General features: G+C 39.3%; 7 protein-coding genes across 7 annotated transcripts; 5 read left to right on the top strand and 2 right to left on the bottom strand.

Moving 5' to 3' along the window:
• The first annotated feature begins 280 nt into the window (after nucleotides 1-280).
• LOC121592306 lies at nucleotides 281-4,090 on the top strand. The gene is made up of 4 exons (XM_041913704.1): nucleotides 281-333; nucleotides 399-799; nucleotides 3,369-3,459; nucleotides 3,560-4,090. The coding sequence occupies exons 1-4, from the start codon at nucleotides 325-327 to the stop codon at nucleotides 3,905-3,907; spliced, it is 849 nt and encodes a 282-aa protein (XP_041769638.1). The 5' UTR covers nucleotides 281-324; the 3' UTR covers nucleotides 3,908-4,090.
• Nucleotides 1,656-2,224, bottom strand: LOC121591649 (cuticle protein 19-like). Its single transcript, XM_041912388.1, has 2 exons — nucleotides 2,158-2,224; nucleotides 1,656-2,082 (listed from the first exon to the last, which is right to left on the bottom strand). The coding sequence occupies exons 1-2, from the start codon at nucleotides 2,164-2,166 to the stop codon at nucleotides 1,702-1,704; spliced, it is 390 nt and encodes a 129-aa protein (XP_041768322.1). The 5' UTR covers nucleotides 2,167-2,224; the 3' UTR covers nucleotides 1,656-1,701.
• A 2,227-nt stretch (nucleotides 4,091-6,317) lies between the features above and the next one.
• On the top strand, nucleotides 6,318-6,814 carry LOC121591650 (cuticle protein 19-like). The gene has a single exon (XM_041912389.1). The coding sequence runs from the start codon at nucleotides 6,367-6,369 to the stop codon at nucleotides 6,754-6,756; it is 390 nt and encodes a 129-aa protein (XP_041768323.1). The 5' UTR covers nucleotides 6,318-6,366; the 3' UTR covers nucleotides 6,757-6,814.
• A 1,357-nt stretch (nucleotides 6,815-8,171) lies between these two features.
• LOC121591656 (cuticle protein 19-like) lies at nucleotides 8,172-8,676 on the top strand. Its single transcript, XM_041912396.1, has one exon. It carries the CDS (start codon nucleotides 8,229-8,231, stop codon nucleotides 8,613-8,615), a length of 387 nt encoding a protein of 128 aa, XP_041768330.1. The 5' UTR covers nucleotides 8,172-8,228; the 3' UTR covers nucleotides 8,616-8,676.
• A 1,849-nt stretch (nucleotides 8,677-10,525) lies between these two features.
• On the top strand, nucleotides 10,526-11,046 carry LOC121591659 (cuticle protein 19-like). The gene has a single exon (XM_041912399.1). It carries the CDS (start codon nucleotides 10,584-10,586, stop codon nucleotides 10,968-10,970), a length of 387 nt encoding a protein of 128 aa, XP_041768333.1. The 5' UTR covers nucleotides 10,526-10,583; the 3' UTR covers nucleotides 10,971-11,046.
• Nucleotides 11,047-11,105: 59 nt separating this feature from the next.
• Nucleotides 11,106-13,671, top strand: LOC121591657 (cuticle protein 19-like). The gene is made up of 2 exons (XM_041912397.1): nucleotides 11,106-11,156; nucleotides 13,144-13,671. The coding sequence occupies exon 2, from the start codon at nucleotides 13,239-13,241 to the stop codon at nucleotides 13,623-13,625; it is 387 nt and encodes a 128-aa protein (XP_041768331.1). The 5' UTR covers nucleotides 11,106-11,156; nucleotides 13,144-13,238; the 3' UTR covers nucleotides 13,626-13,671.
• Nucleotides 13,672-16,353: 2,682 nt separating this feature from the next.
• On the bottom strand, nucleotides 16,354-16,852 carry LOC121591653 (cuticle protein 19-like). Its single transcript, XM_041912392.1, has one exon. It carries the CDS (start codon nucleotides 16,797-16,799, stop codon nucleotides 16,410-16,412), a length of 390 nt encoding a protein of 129 aa, XP_041768326.1. The 5' UTR covers nucleotides 16,800-16,852; the 3' UTR covers nucleotides 16,354-16,409.
• Between the last annotated feature and the right edge of the window lie 2,275 nt (nucleotides 16,853-19,127).

Below are 19,127 nucleotides of genomic sequence, written 5' to 3'. Positions count from 1 at the left end.
ATTCTTCTTTGAAAAAAAAGGACCATGACTGGTAACGATTATGACGATATCCAACGAATTGTGTGCATTGAAAATCGAATCTGGTATCTGGTATCGGCAACCAAGTAATAATTGACGGAGATGCACTCACTCGTTTAAATCGATTGCGCGCATCAAGCAGCGCAATAATTTCTTTGATTTCGCATACAAACAACAAGCTGATGCTCTTTATAATTATGTTCCTGAGTAACAGGTATAAAACTATTCTTCAGCTTCGAAAAACTCATCAGTTCATCTTCAGATTTCTTCTTGTGCACATATCTCGTCCATCTTAAACTATTCATAATGTTCAAGGTACGAATCTACCGATTCTTTGGTAACTTAACGAGCTCAACTAAGCACATTTGCTCCTTTTTCAGATCCTCGCTCTCATTGCCTGCCTGGCTATCGTCGCCTCGGCCCAGTACCATGGAGTGCCCGAGCACAAGGATTACCACGATCATCCCAAGTACAAGTTCGAGTATGGCGTAAAGGATCCCCACACCGGTGACCACAAGACCCAGTGGGAAGTGCGCGATGGCGATGTCGTCAAGGGACAGTACACGCTGCACGAGGCCGACGGTACCGAGCGCGTGGTTGACTACAAGTCGGACGGTCACAACGGATTCGAGGCTGATGTCAAGAAGGTCGGACACGCCCACCACCCGAGCCATCCGGTCCATGCACCAGTCCATCATGCCCCAACTCACGCCCCAGTGCATGTGCCGGAGCATCATGTCCACCACGGATACTCGGGCGCCAGCTACGTCAACGTCGATAAGCACTATTAAATGAAGAACAACAGATACTCAATAAACAGCAATTTGTAAATTCAAATGATTTGTGAAGTAAACTGAATGATGAAAATTAGCTGATGCAACTTTAATCAACAAATTACTGAACGTTCATTACTTGGCCAAAAAACAATAGGTTCTCAAAGCTGTGAGTATAATTTGTACTTTCTATGTTTTTTGTGAATGAAACAAATTTAAATTTCTGCTGTTCTAGAATTAATACCACTTCTATTTTTCTTTTGTCATAGTCACCTTCCTGGTCGTGCCGGCTTATTCAGGTCTTCTTCTGATTGTGTTTGGTATAACGAACAACACGGTCATTCCAGCCAAATGGTCCGTCCTTTCTTCAAAAGAACTTTCTATACGGGGCTTGAACCCATGACAGGTATATTGTTAAGTCGTGCAAGTTGATAACTGTTCCACAGGACCGCTTTATAGGCCTCGGAGTCTTGTTAGTACCGTTCAGCTGATTAGTCGGTCTTTGCAACGATAAGACAGGTTGAGTTTCATTTCCATCCAGCCTTCTAATAGCTGGCGCATCCATCCGATTAACCAAATTGCCAACATAAATTGCAATAATACTTGTTATAAATATTTGATGGAAGGGTAAAAATAATACCATTACTAGGGCATATTTTAAGGCAATATTCTAAGTAACCGACGTAAAGAGTAGCTTTTGGGTATTTGAAGGTATTCTAAAGTATGCATATTTGTATATTTCCATCTTTGACTTGATTTAAAAACTGATTTTTGTATTTATTACGACCCTCTACTGTAAAACTCAAACAGAAACTAATTCAAAAACAATTTCAAATTCAAATTCAATATTTTATTCTTCTTTTTTTCATTCGTTCATTCTGCATGTTTTTCGGCATCAGGAATTTTTGATTTAGTAATGTTTGTCCAGATTCGTGTAGCTGGATCCCGATCCATGGGCGTAGTCGTGGTGTCCGTGGGAAGAATGTCCTCCGTACACTTGCGGGTGATGAGCATGACCAACGTTCTTCACGTTGGCTTCGAAACCATTGTGACCGTCCGACTTGTAGTCAACCACGCGCTCGGTACCGTCGGCCTCGTGCAGCGTGTACTGTCCCTTGACGACATCGCCATCGCGCACTTCCCACTGGGTCTTATGGTCACCGGTGTGGGGATCCTTTACGCCATACTCGAACTTGTACTTCGGGTGATCGTGATGTTCCTTGTGCTCGTATGCGGATCCGTAGTACTGGGCCGAGGCGACCACAGCCAAGCAGGCAATGAGAGCAAGTACCTAATATTATTATGAAGAAATAATTTAGTTGATAAAATATGGGACTCTGAGTCCTTGAACTTCAAACCTACATACCTTAAACATTTTGAACGTGGATTGAAATGTATGTTCAACGAATGCCAACAGAAATTGAACTGATGACTCTGTGAACGCCAAAGAGCTTCTTTATACCTGATTGCCAGGGTCATCAAATATAAAATTGAAAATCATAATGTTTGTGTAAAGAATGGGTGTTATACACAAGAATACAATATCTTTTACACCTTCCAATGAACACCTTGGACAAACAATAAGTGTGCGACAGTGCGTATGTGGGTGTGTTGCCAATTTACATTCACCTTACCCTCGCAAGGAGGTCATCTTTCGGCATCACTCACCTGAGAAAACCGATGCACCATTTCAAAATTGCCCAAACCTACCCACCCAGACGGTAGAATGCTGCAAGAAATGGCACGCGTGGAGGTTTCCAATTTTCCAATGATCATTTACTTACACCCACCACATCAGTACAGAAGGCTCCGTGCCCTCGGTGGGTGGGTAGTGGAGGTGTCAAACGGCTCATGACTCTCGGTCCCATAATTCTACCCATGTCAGCTCGGGCTGTCAGATCAAAATGGATCACAAAATAATTGCTCCCCGTGCACATTACTGATTGAATTTAATGGCATTATGTGCAATCGACGTGAATGGCACACGGTGGCTGTGTGCGGGCAATAGAAATGCTTGCGGGGACACGGATGGTTACAGTGCGATGGTTGAACTGTAAAAACAAACTGCCAAAGAACATAACACGGCAGCCAGTGCGGGCTGTGCATACATTTCCCACAGGGCATCTCTTTCGCGCAAAGCACTGCACTACGTACGTAGCCAAGGCGGACCGAAAACTTCACAGAAACTCCGGGTACACCCCCTTAGTGTTGTGGTGTGTGAGTGTGTGTGCTTTTTTCTTTCGATGCGTGTGGAGAAAATCTGGGCCATGCTTGGCCACCGCTGACCAGCCGGAGCTGTCATCGTGTACCAGAAGCAGCAACAAACCGATCGCATGTTCACTCGGACCATCCTCCTTCGGTGTGGGCCGCAACCGTTTGACGTACCGGTGCTCAAACCATACCCCTTCTACCGACAGCACCATACTGCACTGATGTTATAACAATCGAGTTATGCTGCACATACGTTTCGGGGTGGCTTTGGTTTCGCGCTAGCTCGCTTGAAGCTTCCCCATTTTGAACACGAAAGCCCCGGTTTGGAGTAGAGGGAAGGCGAGTCGTCACCCGGCATATAAATAGGCAGGCGAGTGCTGCAGAAAGGTATCAGTTTCACATTAGCCTTCACGTCGTCAACATTCAAAGCAGCAAATTAGCAGCAAAAATGTTCAAAGTAAGTTTGCACAATCCGAACAGCACTGTTCCACACCCGCAGGCCCTTCTGGACTGTTCCTGAAGCTATTTACTCATATCGATCCCTATCCTTGTTGCAGATCATCGCTCTCGTTGCCTGTCTGGCTGTGGTTGCTTCCGCCCAGTACTACGGAGGAGAACACGGTCTCAGCGGATACGCTCATCATCACGAGGAGCCCAAGGACTACTACGCGTACCCGAAGTACAAGTTTGAGTACGGTGTGAAGGATCCCCACACCGGCGACCACAAGAGCCAGTGGGAAGTGCGTGATGGTGATGTCGTCAAGGGACAGTACTCGCTGCACGAGGCCGACGGTACCGAGCGCGTCGTCGAGTACAAGTCGGACAAGCACAGCGGTTTCGAAGCCGTCGTGAAGAAGGTCGGCCATGCCCATCACCCGCAGGTGTACGGTGGACACCACTACTAGGAACCTTTGCTGCCGTGCTCCTTCGTTCTACGAAGGAGGTTTAGTCCAAATGACCTGTCCGCTGCATCTGGCCTACGTTAGAGCTGGAGCATTTTTTCCTAACCCCGAATGTGATATCTAAACTGAGCTCAACTCAAACCTCTACAAGCCTAAAGAAACACCCAGAAATATAGTACTGAAACTACTGAATATGATTGTTTCCATTTACTACAAAATATGCAATATTAAAGCCAGACTCACAAAGTAAGTTAAACAACTTAAAATTTCAAAAAAACATGGTGAATTTTGTTACTCCTTCCATAATGGAAAGGATGTTTAATGAAAAGGATGTTATGTTTAAATACTGACCGCTCACAAGATACGCGTTTATTGCGTTTCAGAGGAATCTGCGTAACCGTGCGGCTACATGAAGTGAAATATACAGCGAGATGAACTATTTGACAGGTGAAATATCTGACTGGTACAGCTAAAGGGTTGGACTTTCGCTTTCGAAATTCACTCAAAAATAATATCTTCTTAAGCAGAACATTCCCTAATTGAAAGAAATTATGAATTGTTGACTCTAAATTGACGAATTAATCGATAATGAAGTTATTCAATGGATTTAAATACGATAAATACGTAAGAAAGCCTATTTATGCTGCTTGCTTAGTTCGTTCCTTCATAGATTATAAAAAAGCTTGGCACTTCCATCATTTTTCTGAAGTGTTTAAAATAATCATAAAGCTGCTGCAGTGTTTGATGCCATATACTGGAGTCTTTCTCCGAGTTACGCAATGCAAGTCACGTAAATTAGACTTACGGAAATTTTAAATTTTGACAGTTCATATGTCAAATCGGTACGATTTTCTCCTACAATTGGCAAACGAAAAATAAAATTATTTTTGTTCAAAAGTTTGAAATCGCCAGAAAGTCAAGATCAACCGTATATTCTACACAAATTGTATGAATCAAGTAATAAATTCCATAAAAGTACTATATTTTATCAAGCATAACGATTTACCAGCTATAGTTTGGCTGAAAGCGTGATATTGTACATGTACATGAAAGTTACGCAAATGTCTCAGGAACGCGTGTTATTCGCATAACTCAAGGAATTTATGTTCTTTTTAATATCTGCAACAGCAACATAAAGTTAACATTTCTCGAATTTTAAAAATGGTTATTGAAAACATCAACTTATGCAAACTATCGTACTCGTCAGTTCATCGTCAAAAGAACCAGGTCGATGTGTGGCTTGAACCAAAGGCGAATATGTATTAATCCATATGACTTAACGACTGCACCACTCGACCAATTCAATGACATGAATTAAAAGACAACCAGAAATCAATTGTCTTTTTTATGTTAATCCCTAATTAATCCAGCATTTAAAAAATTCTGCTAGCTGAACATTTTTTTACAACTTTTGATAATTATTGTCTTTTAAGAACAAACAATATATGTTACCTCCATTAGAATACTTATCAAGTCATGTATTATGCTTATGGCATAATATGTATCCTACCGCTACGTAAGTATGAGCTCTTTTTATTGCTGTCCATACGAGGCATGAGCCCACGACTTCTATGTTGTTAAGTCTTGCAAATTGATGACTGTGCTACCCCCTGTGTAAATTCATAGTTGACTTATGGATTGTTTTAATGTATCCCCATGATTCAATTTTCTGATGCATCTTCTACCCTCTCAACGTTATATCATATAATGACAAACATTAACTGAAGTCAACGTACTACACACCTCCGTTTGCAAATTGAACTGAAAGAAACGTTCAATCCAATATTCATGCTGTCTTTCTTAGCCTCGAGCACAAATCCAAGTACGCTATCGATCGTCAACACATGCAAAGCTCATAACCGACAGGGAATCGTAAACAAAACAACAACATAAAAATCATAACACTTCTTCTCATTTGCTAGGAATGCATGTGTCACGAGTGAGATTGCTTACATAAAAGCTAACAACACACACACACACGCTAACCTCCCTGCAGTTACGTTGGCTCACCAAATGTGTTTTTTCCCCATTTAAACTTCTACAAGTGCTGTCAACGGCGTCCAGATGCTTTCACAGTAGAGGTTTCTTTGCGGACAAGTAGTGCAAGCGAAACATGAAAACAAAAAAATCCGTAAACAAATGCATTTTATGTAAAATTAATTTGAAATCAATCCGATAAAGTTTGAAAGTCGTACAGGAATTAATATATCAATTTAAAACATTTTCGCTAGAGAAAAGCTAAGTGCCTAACATTGATTCCCTCTCTCGATCGTGCTTGGGGGAAAATTCATCTCAAGGTTACGAAAAAGTAAGAGCGAATGTAAAACGCACACAACCGAAGAAGCGGGTTAGTTGATTGTTGGTCACTATTTAAGCCAAGCGGAACACCGATGGAGGCACAGTAGCACGTTAACCGTATCCAACGCAGCAAGTGATCGAAAGAAAAACCAAAGCAAAATAAAATGATGAAGATCACGATCGCCGCCCTCGCCCTGCTGGCCGTCGCCGTTGCTGCTTACGAACATGAGGACTATCATTCGCATCCCAGCTACAAGTTCGAATACGGAGTAAAGGATCCTCACACCGGAGACCACAAGAGCCAGTGGGAACATCGGGACGGAGATGTCGTCAAGGGAGCGTACACTCTGGATGAAGCCGATGGAACCAAGCGAGTGGTTGAGTACTCGTCCGACAAGCACAACGGCTTCCAGGCTCATGTTAAGCGAGTGGGTCATGCCGACCATCCGGCCGTCTATGGACACCACGAGGCTGGACACTCGTACAGTCATGGACACGGCCATGGACATGCCAGCAGCTACGCCAACGGCAATCTGCACCAGTACCATCATTGATAGCTATTTGTGATAGTTCCGTTTCAGTTCCTGTAAATACGATTGAATAAAGTTACCTTTTCAGTTATTAATTTGCGTATTTTGTTTGCTACAATCAGTCAATATTTTATAGGAACGCTTAGATATTTTCATCATAAGCTTTCTTTGGTTTGATAGTCTGTGCTTTCTTTACCCCAGTGACATTGAATTTGTTTATTTTTGCAGCGTATTAAAATATTGTATTTTGTCTGGAATATTTTATCGATTGTTGTTTACTTCGTTTTTATTTGATTAAAGATTCATGATTGATTACCATCATGAATGAAAATTATGCCAAGTAATATTTCAATTGTTTTTCAAATATGTTTGTTTGCAGACCTTAAATTCTGTTTTGCCTCTTCTAATTCATTAGCTTTTCGAGCAAGACCAAGTTTTCAATTACTTGGTTTATGTTTACTGCCATCACTGCTACTACTTTAAACTTTGATTGGATCAGAGTTACAACAGAAATAACTGAATATATCTTTACAGTAAAATCCAAACCCATCTATTCCAAAAATCCTTCATTAACATTCTAGTGCATAATGTTTTAATACAACAATAAATAGCTATGATGTCAATAAATTGATTTTTTTTATTTAAAAAAATATCTTATGTTGCTTGAATTTTTTTTATATCAGTCCGAGTGTTAGATTAGTTAGCGGAAAGTAAAAACTGGTGAAACTTATTAAGGTATCTATAGGCTGGATGATTTCATTATGTATTGGAAACAAATATACAAAATACTAGCTAAACGGCAGGTCCGTTCCTTCAAAATATCATAATGAATAAATTTGTATAACTAAAACAACTTTGAAGTCAATACCAAAACATCATTCAAAAATAAATCAACATCTTATCACGCCTAATATGTTGTCCAAATGTATTTTATTTATGATTTATGTATGATTCAACAAACATAACTGAACCATCCTTGAACACAGTGATTGTCAGGTACTTTTAAACAAATTTATCACTGGAGTAACAGAATCATTCAAAAAATAACACAACACTCACATGATATATGTGTGGGAGTTTAGCGCTCCCATCACATCCATTTACTTCATTGAGCGTATTTTTTTGACACTTACTTCATCAATTTAACACAACAATCGTTAGTAATTTCGAAAAATTTATGTTGCTGATGAGCTTTAATTTCAATATTATTCAGCGAATCAAAAGCACATAAATACCCATTGTTGACTCCGCCAAACAAACTCATTTTACAAAGTTATTGCAAAAGATCCCAAAAATACAATCCAAGAATTTCCATGCAGCCTTGCAAGGTCATGCTATAACTTGCCAAACATAAACAAACGAAAGGAAACCATACCCTACTCGCTCCGATTCGTATTTAAGCCCTCATACCCAACTCAAACGCCATCAGTCAACCGACAGCCACAGCTCGATCAACATCCAACCAATCCACAAACCAAAGAACCATTCCCAACAAGATGAAGATCACGATCACCGCCCTCGCTCTGCTGGCCGTCGCCGTTGCTGCTTACGAGCATGAGGACTATCATTCGCATCCCAGCTACAAGTACGAGTATGGCGTAAAGGATCCTCACACCGGAGATCACAAGAGCCAGTGGGAACATCGAGACGGAGATGTCGTCAAGGGAGCGTACACTCTGGATGAAGCTGATGGAACCAAGCGAGTGGTTGAGTACTCGTCCGACAAGCACAACGGCTTTCAGGCTCATGTCAAGCGAGTGGGTCATGCTCACCACCCGGAAGTGTATGGACACCACGAGGCTGGACACTCGTACAGCCATGGACACGGTCATGGACATGGAAGCAGCTACGCCAACGGCAACCTGTACCAGTATCATCACTAAGGAGCATTTGTGGTAGCTCCGCAATTGTTTCTGTGATTTGAAGACGAATAAAACTGAGGCTGATAACATGTTTATACTTTAAAAATCTCTGTTGTTTCACTTTGCATGACCATTAGGATTTTTACTCATTGTTTTTGTTATTATATCTGGTGTATCTTGTTTGGTAATTGTATCGAAGGAATAGCTTCTTTCTTTATTCTTAAACCGTACATTTTCTTCTGTTTATTAACTTTTCACAATTTGGTGTATTGTGATCGAACTCGCGCTGATCACGAGAGCCTTTGACCACCGCTTGAGGAAGTTCAATCTTTTTCTGGCGTAGGTCAAACTAATGCAAAAAATTTTAAAGAGTGAACTGGTTGAAACCGGCGATTGATCGTTCAGCCGACCATTGAAATCTGTTAGGGGTTTCTCTTAGAAGAATTATTGGAGCAAAATAGACCTTACCTTGGGCGACTCTGCATGCTATTGAAATGAGAGGATGATTATATTTGTAGGATGCGTATGCTGACAGTTCAATTTGATTTGACAAGATTGGTGGTGGTTTTTTATGCTCATCCGAGGCTGTGAGTTTGCAATATTTCATTCCGGATTGTGTCTCTTTCTCTGTCGCTTGTTGGCCTGTTCACGATAGAGCACTTCGGTGTGACATGGCCCGGTCAACAATCATTCTCCAGAATTCTCAGTCTCTGGCTGCAGCCTCCCAGCCATGTAGACACCCGTTCTCCGACAGGTCTCACTTCACTAGATCCAGCCATCGAGTTCGCTGTGCTCCCCTGCACCTTATGCCAAATTGGGAATCGATGTCGAATACTTTCTTTGTGGGGCATGAGTCCGGCATCCTCACGGTTTGCCGTACAGCTCAGCAAGCTTGTTGTTCATCCTTCTCCTCCACGCTCCATGCTCGAACACACCGTCAAAGATGGCCCGGAGGATGCGCCACTCAAACACGCCCAGAGTGATCTGGAATGTATGTTTGTTTGCTAAATAAGAGTTATTTTTTATCTAGTAGATAGTTTTGTTTATCTTTTGTTGGTAAGAACGTTGATTCTTGCACCTTGTAGCTGTTTTAGGTGATAATGAGTAATATGTTCCTGTTTTGCGTTATAATGCATACAATGGTCCAGTTTTGTTTTACGATGTAGAAACTGTTCATATTGCTGAGTGTTAGTCGTTCCTTTTCTATGCTGTGCATTTCATTTGATTGAAAAAGTAGGATTCACGTGTTTATGCCCTGCGTTGAGCGTTCGTTCGTATGCCCTGCTTCGTCTATCTTAACAGAAATAACAATGTATAATTTGGCAAGCTTCATCAATGCAACTGTTCCGGAATAAACCCAATTTGTAGATTTACTTCTTTCCAAAAGATTGTAAAACTACACATCCAACATGACCAAGTTAATTGGTATGTTGGTTTATGGACAAACAGTTTTCAACATCGAATATTACTGGAGTGTTAGAGTGTGATGATTTTTACTTTTTATTTGTATTACCCATTTGATAAAAAACAGGTAGTTTCATTAGATCTACATGCAGAAGCATCTGTATTATAAATGGCTAAGAACATGGAATGAAGATTGGAGTTATGTTCATCACATGTTATGTTTTATACGTTGTTGCAGGATACGGAAATTACACATTAGCGAAGATTACGTTATACTTATACAAAATTAACAGTATTCATATATCCGTTACCTTGGAACAATCGAAGGATTCGAAAATTGAAGCTGAATGTTCACGTATGAAACTGCGACCATTTTCTAAAGCGTACGATTCATTCCATGCTACGCCCACATGCAAGGTCATACAATAACTTGTCAAACATAAACAAACGAGAGGAAACCATACCCTACTCGCTTCGCTTCGTATTTAAGCCCTCACACCCAACTCAAACGCCATCAGTCAACCGCCAGCCACAGCTCGATCAACATCCAACCAATCCACAAACCAAAGAACCATTCCCAACAAGATGAAGATCACGATCGCCTCCCTCGCCCTGCTGGCCGTCGTCGTTGCTGCTTACGAGCATGAGGATTATCATTCGCATCCCAGCTACAAGTTCGAGTATGGAGTAAAGGATCCTCACACCGGAGATCACAAGAGCCAGTGGGAACATCGAGACGGAGATGTCGTCAAGGGAGCGTACACTCTGGATGAAGCCGATGGAACCAAGCGAGTGGTTGAGTACTCGTCCGACAAGCACAACGGCTTTCAGGCTCACGTCAAGCGAGTGGGTCATGCTCACCACCCGGAAGTGTATGGACACCACGAGGCTGGAAACTCATACAGCCATGGACACAGTCATGGACATGGAAGCAGCTATGCCAACGGCAACCTGTACCAGCATCATCACTAAGGAGCATTTGAGGTAGCTCTGATTGTTTTCTTGTGATTTGAGGACAAATAAAATAGAGGTTGATAATTTGATTCAAGAAAAATCCAAGTAGCTTTGTTTTGCTCACGCAGTGTGATTTTGGCTCATAGTGTTTCGAAGGAAATAGTAAGGAAATAGTTCAATCATTTAGGGGAATCTGGCAAATTGGTAAGAGGATGTTAGACCTATACTGAGAAAATTTGCAATCATATACGGGAGTTTTAGAAATCGATAGGGAATTTTTGCGATAGGGTCTCGTGGTACAGTCGTCAACTCGTACGACGTAGTTCAGACAGGCCATGGCCGACAACGGTTGTTGAGCCAAACAAGAAGAACAAGGCGAATTTTTTAAGCATGCTATGGAAATTTGCAAAAATATAAGGGAGTGTTGCAGCCCCTGGATAAGTTAGTAAGTTGCAAACGACTATGAGTATTTTACAAGCATACTGTGGAGCTGTCATTATTTAGTTGTAGCCAGTGTAAAAAGCTAATACGTTAAGCTTTTTCTAATAATGGGGCCCATCACGATTCTAGTCAGCTTTTTGTATGGAGTTTGACAGTTGAAGGCTGAAATCATGTAAACAGTCCATACAAAACCGCACATAAAACTAGGCTGCAATTTTCAGTCTAGATTATTCTAGCCTCAAAGCTAGAATTAGATTCGAGTACCTGTTTGAAAAATGGCAAAACAAAGGTAGTGTTTACATTTATCCCAAGGTGCATTATCACCAGATCTCTTGGTGATGAAATCCAAAATCAGAGTGTATGAAGTCCAAATGGTTTCATAGCATGTTTTTTAAACCCAAATTTGAATATCACTTTTTGACAGGATGGGGGAAAACTTTTGCTCAAACAAGCTTTCTTGAGACTTGACGAATACTCAAAACACTCTTCAAATCTTCATTCAAAAGCAGAAGCGATAAAAATTAGTCTTCTAAATTCATACACCTTGGGATAAGCCCACTTGTATATTATACCCACTTAGCTAGTTGCTCGAAAACTGCTATACAATGCAAACAGCTGACAAGCTTAAATTTCAACCTACGAACTTATAACGGAAAGGGCCCAAACTTAGAAAACTTTTTGAAAAAGTTGATAATACACGTAATCCAATATTGCCATGCATGCGAAATGAGCATGGCTATGGGCATTTATCAACAAAACCACAAACGACATCAACACAATAGGGTAATAAAGATCAAAAAAACATCTATTAAGTAATAGTCAACACTTTTGTGTACGCGTCGTTAAATGTATTATCTTCCTATCTGTCGATTAAGTGTGTTGAATTGCTTTGTCAATTCTTTTCAAAAAAATTACTTTAAAAGCTAATATACTTTTTACACGTTTAAATTTAAAAAAACATCCATGATTTGAAGTTGTGAATGCTCGCTTCATTCTGTGGACAAACTCAATAACATAGACTCATAAAGCACTATACGTTAAAATAATATACCCACTTTGTCCGAAACATGACTGTCTATTTTGCCTCGCGCAAATCATTTTCATGTTTGTTATAGTATTATTGTCCACAAGACACATTCAATATTTCTGATTTTTACAGACAAATCGTACAGAAATACCATATTTTTATATGCTATATAAAACTAGTTTAATATGCTATATAAAACTTTGACACATTCCTGCAACATAACTTAAAGCTTATTTTCAACGCGGTAAAAATATGGTATAATAAAACTTACATGGCGTTGATAATTCACAAAAATCAATTCATCTCTCGAAATTTTCCCTTCCTGTAAAATAATGTTTGAATAAAGGATCCTCATTTTACAACAATTAATTTAAGTAATTAAAGATTGATTTTCTACCCAACACTTTATTCTTAACATTACGTTATTTTTAACATTATTGTTTAAATAAACATTAACATTTAACTCAAAGGTTACAATTTTATTTGGCTTTTTTAATGAAGGAAAATGAAATGAGCAGAAAATTAAGTTAAAAAAATAAAATAAAAATCTTAAGATTAAAAACTTGCTCAGAACACCAACGAATGGAACAGCGACCATTTCTTATGCCTTGCGTTTCTTTTAATGTAACGCCAACATGCAAGGTCATGCAATAACTTGCCAAACATAAATAAACGAAAGGAAACCACAAATTCATGCCCAACTCCTTTCGCTTTGTATTTAAGCCTTCACACCCAACTCAAACGCCATCAGTCAACCGACAGCCACAGCTCACTCTGCATCCAACCAATCCACAAACCAAAGAACCATTCCCAACAAGATGAAGATCACGATCGCCTCCCTCGCCCTGCTGGCCGTCGTCGTTGCTGCTTACGAGCATGAGGATTATCATTCGCATCCCAGCTACAAGTTCGAGTATGGCGTAAAGGATCCTCACACCGGAGACCACAAGAGCCAGTGGGAACATCGGGATGGAGATGTCGTCAAGGGAGCGTACACCCTGCACGAGGCCGACGGAACTGAGCGAGTGGTTGAGTACTCGTCCGACAAGCACAACGGCTTCCAGGCTCACGTCAAGCGAGTGGGTCATGCTCACCACCCGGAAGTGTATGGACACCACGAGGCTGGACACTCGTACAGCCATGGACACGATCATGGACATGGCAGCAGCTACGCCAACGGCAACCTGTACCAGCACCATCACTAAGGAGTTTCTGTGATATTTCCGTTTTGGTTCTGTTGAATATGGAAGAATAAACCTTAAATATTTTAAAAATTAAAAAAAAATAATGCGTTATCGCTTATACTACTCACCGTTATATTTTTAAGCAATCTTTTCATCATTGAGAAATACTAGGGTAAATGTACTAATATTGGTGCAATTTGTAGTATGTACCATATGTACGTTGTGTACCATAAGTGTTTTAATGGATTTAAAGTATCAGGAAGGACAATTTCTGTATAATATTTAACACATAGCAATTGGAATATGTTTTATCTTCGCAATCACAACCATTTTTACCATAAAACACATCAAATTAAAAAAAAATACATATTTTTGTGACTACTTCGTTGTACCTATAATGGTGGTATGGTTCCTATAGTCATCATATCATGTGTTCCCATAGCGGTGGTTAACATAGATTCCTCCAAAACAGTGTTTAATATCAATGAAACTTAGTTAATAAAGGCTGAAGAACATTTCACACTAACATAAATAACTTAATTACTTTTAATTTTCCGTATGGACCGCATTTTAGTGCAATACCACCACTTTTGGTATTACCACCACTATAAGTACGTTTACCCTATTGATAATAAAAACGATCGCACAAGTCCTGCAGGAAATTTCACTGGCGTGTTCAGCGTGTTAACACTAAGTCTGTCATGTCTATCATATATGATAGCCAGTTATGTTTCCTGGTGAGCCATAGCTATCATATATGATAGCCAATGAGTACTTACTTTAAATGTTAATATCTCGTGACAGATAGGGGGTCATTATCATTAAATTCTGCAAAAAGATCAGCAAAATGTTAAGTTGTTGCTTTCACGATTGATATTTCCTTTTCATCAATGAAGCATCTTGATGAAAACAAATCTATACATAACATCAAACTGATGTTTTGTCGATTTAATTATCGAAACAAAAAAAAGCACAACAAGAAATTAATCAACATTTTATTAAAATTCTTATTAACCTTTTTGTTTGTAAATATTCGATGGGGCCCAGTCATAAAAATGTAAACCAAAAGTGCTTGGCCCTCAGGAAAACATAACCAAAAACGGTCTGACATTCAAAGTATTGAAAGCTTAAATGGAATAATGAAAATCAAAATACACATAGGACAAGTTGCGAATTCGAGACATAGATAACACAAAATCATTAGAGCTAAACTGTCGCTTCTTAAAATCAAGACTCTATAACTAATGTTGTCTAACTGTAGTACCTAATAGTTTGTAGTCAAGAAACAAAGGGTTATTAAAACGTTTAAAAGATACCACGGCACACTTTTCAACTGAGATCGTCAGACAGTTTTCATAATATCATGTTATGTCTGGCCTTTCCTGTAGTTCCATTATTGAACATGAATTAAGTTTTTAAAAGAAATTGAAATTAAATGGAATGGTAAAGTGATAGTAAATTTTTTTTAATCGTCTTAGGTACATGGAGTTGTTTGGCAATGATCGATCGATGAAATGAGATTGTTTTTACAGCTAGACTTTTTTTTAAATATGAGTGATTAAAGTAATTATAGCTGTACGCAAAAGAAACACCGTAGTGAAAATTGTTATTGAGTCTAAATTAATCAATTATGCAACATGGAAACTAAGTGACGTTTGCTAGAGCAATAGCTAAAATGCCGTTCAAAACGACATGTGCCACTTTCACACACATGGTCACTAATCATGAGAAATCGTACGACACCAACGGTGAGTAACTTTGGCCATTTCAGGAAATAGTGAAGCGTGAAATAGCTTGAACTTCAAATTCTTGCTGCCATCGATCTAACTCAGCGAATGAGGAAAAGAGACAGCGTTCAGTTTCGTTTGGCGCTTTCGTGTGAATTGTGAAGGCAAGGTTGATTTGTGGGCTGTTCGAGTTCATTGCGCCATTAGCTTAGATTGGATCGATGGTATGGTTTACTATTGACACACCTCTTCCATTTTCATCATTTTTTGAATACATGGAAACGCAGTGAACACAAGCTTCCGTATTATATTTTCTTTGAATCTGTATTATTATTTGGATAAAACGGACTATTATACAATACAGTAATATAGATAAAAACAAACCAATACAAATAATATTGATTTTTTTTTCAATATTAACTATCAATTGCAATACTTTTATTTCATGTGAGTAAGTTTCATTTCATTACACATTCAATTGTAGAGTTGTGTATTGTGTTTTACCAAACCATATTTTGAAATTGTCTAAATTACGCACCGTTGTCATCTCCGATTTGCTTCAAAGCTTATTTTAGGATCAAATCTCAAAAATTGAACACAGGTAGACATTATAACTCAATTAAAAAGATGGTGTTTTCTTCAAAATAACATTAAAGATTCAACAGAAAGGAATTTCACAACACAGTTAGAAATTTTATTTTCAAATCGAATACTTTTGACTTGTATCGATTGTTTCGTTACTAATACAGGGTTTTCATTATTTATTTATTGGTTTCCAAAAGTGTTTTGGCTCGTCTAACGATTAAAACATCATATCCCAAAAATATTAGGTTAGTTCTCATAATTTAATGCTATTATCTCGTTAGACATCAATACATTTCAAACAAAATATTCTTGGAAACGCTTAAACAATATTTGCAACACATCAAAATCATATGCGAAAAAACAAAAACGAAGGAACCCTGTAAACCAGGGTGTCATAAAAAATCAATGAACATATAAAAGAAATGTAGATGTATTGAGAAAATTGTGCATTTTATTTTTGGTCAAACGCAAAAAATACAATCACAGATACTCCTTAGTGATGCTGCTGGTACAGGTTGCCGTTGGCGTAGCTGCTGGCATGTCCATGACCATGTCCATGACTGTATGAGTGTCCAGCCTCATGGTGTCCATAGACGGCCGGATGGTCAGCGTGACCCACTCGCTTGACATGAGCCTGGAAGCCGTTGTGCTTGTCGGACGAGTACTCAACCACTCGCTTGGTTCCATCGGCTTCAACCAGAGTGTACTGTCCCTTGACGACATCTCCGTCCCGATGTTCCCACTGGCTCTTGTGGTCTCCGGTGTGAGGATCCTTTACGCCATACTCGAACTTGTAGCTGGGATGCGAATGATAGTCCTCATGTTCGTAAGCAGCAACGGCGACGGTCAGCAGGGCAAGGGTGGCGATCGTGATCTTCATCATGTTGGGAAGGTTTCTTTGCTTTGTAGGTTGGTTGGTTGTAGATTGAGCTGTGACTGGCGATAGACTGTTGGCTTTAGGATTGGGTATGAGGGCTTAAATACGAAGCGAAGCGAGTAGGGCACAAATGCGTTCCTTTCGTTTGCTATGATTTTGTCCATGATTGAGCGACCGTGCATTAACGTTTGGAAAGCCGTTCGTTTGGCAAGTCTTTTGTGTGGTTTTGACTGAATAAATTAATATGTTTTTTTTATTAAGTTTAATTTAATAGTATTGTAGTTATGAATTTATGTATAGTATTTTCAGATCCTCTTAAGAGCATGAATTATTATTTAAGTTTATGTGTGCCATTTGTCTTATTCTTGTTTGTACATTTTCTTTAGAATTAGTTAAAATTTCTTCTCGGAGTACCAAAAAGCTTTTTCTAATATATTCTTAGAAATGACAAATGACATAACAAATTTGAAAAAAAACTCAAAACCTGCCAGGCCAAGAAAATTAAGCTTTTAAGAAGTAATAAGTGATTTATAACAACAATTGTTGCAATAATTATTGCTTGGGGCTGCTTATTCCATTTTCAGAATAAGAAAAATTAATGTAGGTGTCGATGGTACTTTGAAGGGAAGGTGATAGCTTTAGAAGATCCATATTAAATATATAAGCCTATATTTAATCTTTCTCTAATTAATTATAAATTATATATTTATACCATTATTTATATATTTATACCAAATATGGACAGTATAATTTAATTTGTTTATTACTCGTTCAATGGATAACAATGGATCCGTGTGAATGTTCTTAAGTCTAATATTAGATTAAAATAAGTAGTAAGATCATCTTAATAATTCGCTTCTAAGGCAGTTTTTAAAGGATTGCACTGAGGTTCCAAAATCAAACAAATGACGAACTTCGTTAAACACCCTAATCATGGAGTTGAGGGGGTCTCTAGATCCATATCCAGTTCGACTACGGTTCAGGGCAAGTAACGGACGAGAGCGAAGCTGAACAGCAGGCGCGTAAAAGTTTAACTGCTGGAGTAGGGAAGGACAGTCGATGTTACTTTGCAGTAAACCAGCCACAAATAGTTGTTGTGCGGTACGGCGTCGGATGTGGAGCGGTTGCAGTCCAAGGAGCAGAAATCGCGTTTCATAAGGTGGTAACTGACTGCCAGGTGGCCAAGGTAACAAGCGTGTTGCGTATCGGGATAAGCGACGCTGTATCGATTCCATTCTCTCAGAAAGTCTTTGGGTTGAGGGCTTCCAGATGACACAGGCGTATTCGAGTACCGGGCGGATAATACCACAGTATAACGCTTTGATGCAGACTGGGTCTTTGAAATCTCTTGTTATCCGAAACAACATGCCAAGCAATTGATTACCTCGGGTAATCACCTCGTCTGTTTGCTGGTCAAATGACAGCTTTGAATCAAGTATGACTCCGAGATCCTTCATAGCATTAGTGCGTTCTATTGGTAAACCGTTAACTGTGTAGCTGGTGCTCTTAATTTCTCGTGCTCGTGTGAATGAAATGACTCGGCATTTTTCAATGCAGAGGCTCAGGCGGTTTCGATTGCACCATTGGTGAAAATCGAGAAGGTATTGTTGTAGCTCGGAGTGGTCTGTAAAAAAAATAAAAAACATCCCATCAATTGAGTCAGACTACAAATATTTTTCTATTTTTAGGTTGAGGCTGTGAGTTTACAAATTTAATTACTAAAAATGTTTATTGCTCATTGCAACTACATTGGATACGGGATCAATCCATCATTTTTGAATGGGTAGTGTTTTAGTTGCTTTTTCGATGTAGATTTGCTAGTTTATTTATCACCCCCTATCTAAATTGGATGAAATTGTATTAGATTCAACCAGCGTCCTTTCTACATCAGAAATTCTAACATACGGACCGCGGGCCACATGCGGCCAGCGAATCCTTTTAATCAGGCCCGCTTAGAATTTTGGCAGTTATATGGATGAAACTGAAGTAGATCTTAGCTTACGTGACAGCTAAAATGGATGTACTAATTTTTATCCACTGAGGAAGAATATTTCACCGGCCGGATTAACTAAGTGTGAAGTAAGTTCCGCATAGTGGCTGTTTAGAAGAAATTATCCGCGAAGATGGAATGTAGGATGTGTTTTAGTTCTTATTTGCTTGCGACTCTTCAAAGTTGGACCCATATTTTACCATATTTTTATCCATTTTCTGACTTTGAGGCTTTCTGGAAAATTCGGAAACCATGTATCGGAATAACACTTTCTTCACTTCATTGATGAGGGTTACTCTTTAGCCACGCTTTGGCAAACATCAGGCCAATTTCTTTAAAAATCT

This window comes from Anopheles merus, chromosome 2L, assembly GCF_017562075.2.
Source record: "Anopheles merus strain MAF chromosome 2L, AmerM5.1, whole genome shotgun sequence".
In the NCBI taxonomy this organism is placed as follows: domain Eukaryota; kingdom Metazoa; phylum Arthropoda; class Insecta; order Diptera; family Culicidae; genus Anopheles; species Anopheles merus.
This window is presented reverse-complemented; position numbering and strand designations above follow the sequence as displayed.

Coding starts and splice junctions, on each gene's coding strand:
- LOC121592306 (XM_041913704.1), top strand. Junction 800..3,368: donor AGCTACGTCAACGTCGATAA/GCACTATTAAAT, acceptor GCATATAAATAG/GCAGGCGAGTGCTGCAGAAA. Junction 3,460..3,559: donor TAGCAGCAAAAATGTTCAAA/GTAAGTTTGCAC, acceptor TCCTTGTTGCAG/ATCATCGCTCTCGTTGCCTG.
- LOC121591650 (XM_041912389.1), top strand. CDS start 6,367: ATGATGAAGATCACGATCGCCGCCCTCGCCCTGCTGGCCGTCGCCGTT.
- LOC121591656 (XM_041912396.1), top strand. CDS start 8,229: ATGAAGATCACGATCACCGCCCTCGCTCTGCTGGCCGTCGCCGTTGCT.
- LOC121591659 (XM_041912399.1), top strand. CDS start 10,584: ATGAAGATCACGATCGCCTCCCTCGCCCTGCTGGCCGTCGTCGTTGCT.
- LOC121591657 (XM_041912397.1), top strand. CDS start 13,239: ATGAAGATCACGATCGCCTCCCTCGCCCTGCTGGCCGTCGTCGTTGCT.
- LOC121591653 (XM_041912392.1), bottom strand. CDS start 16,799: ATGATGAAGATCACGATCGCCACCCTTGCCCTGCTGACCGTCGCCGTT.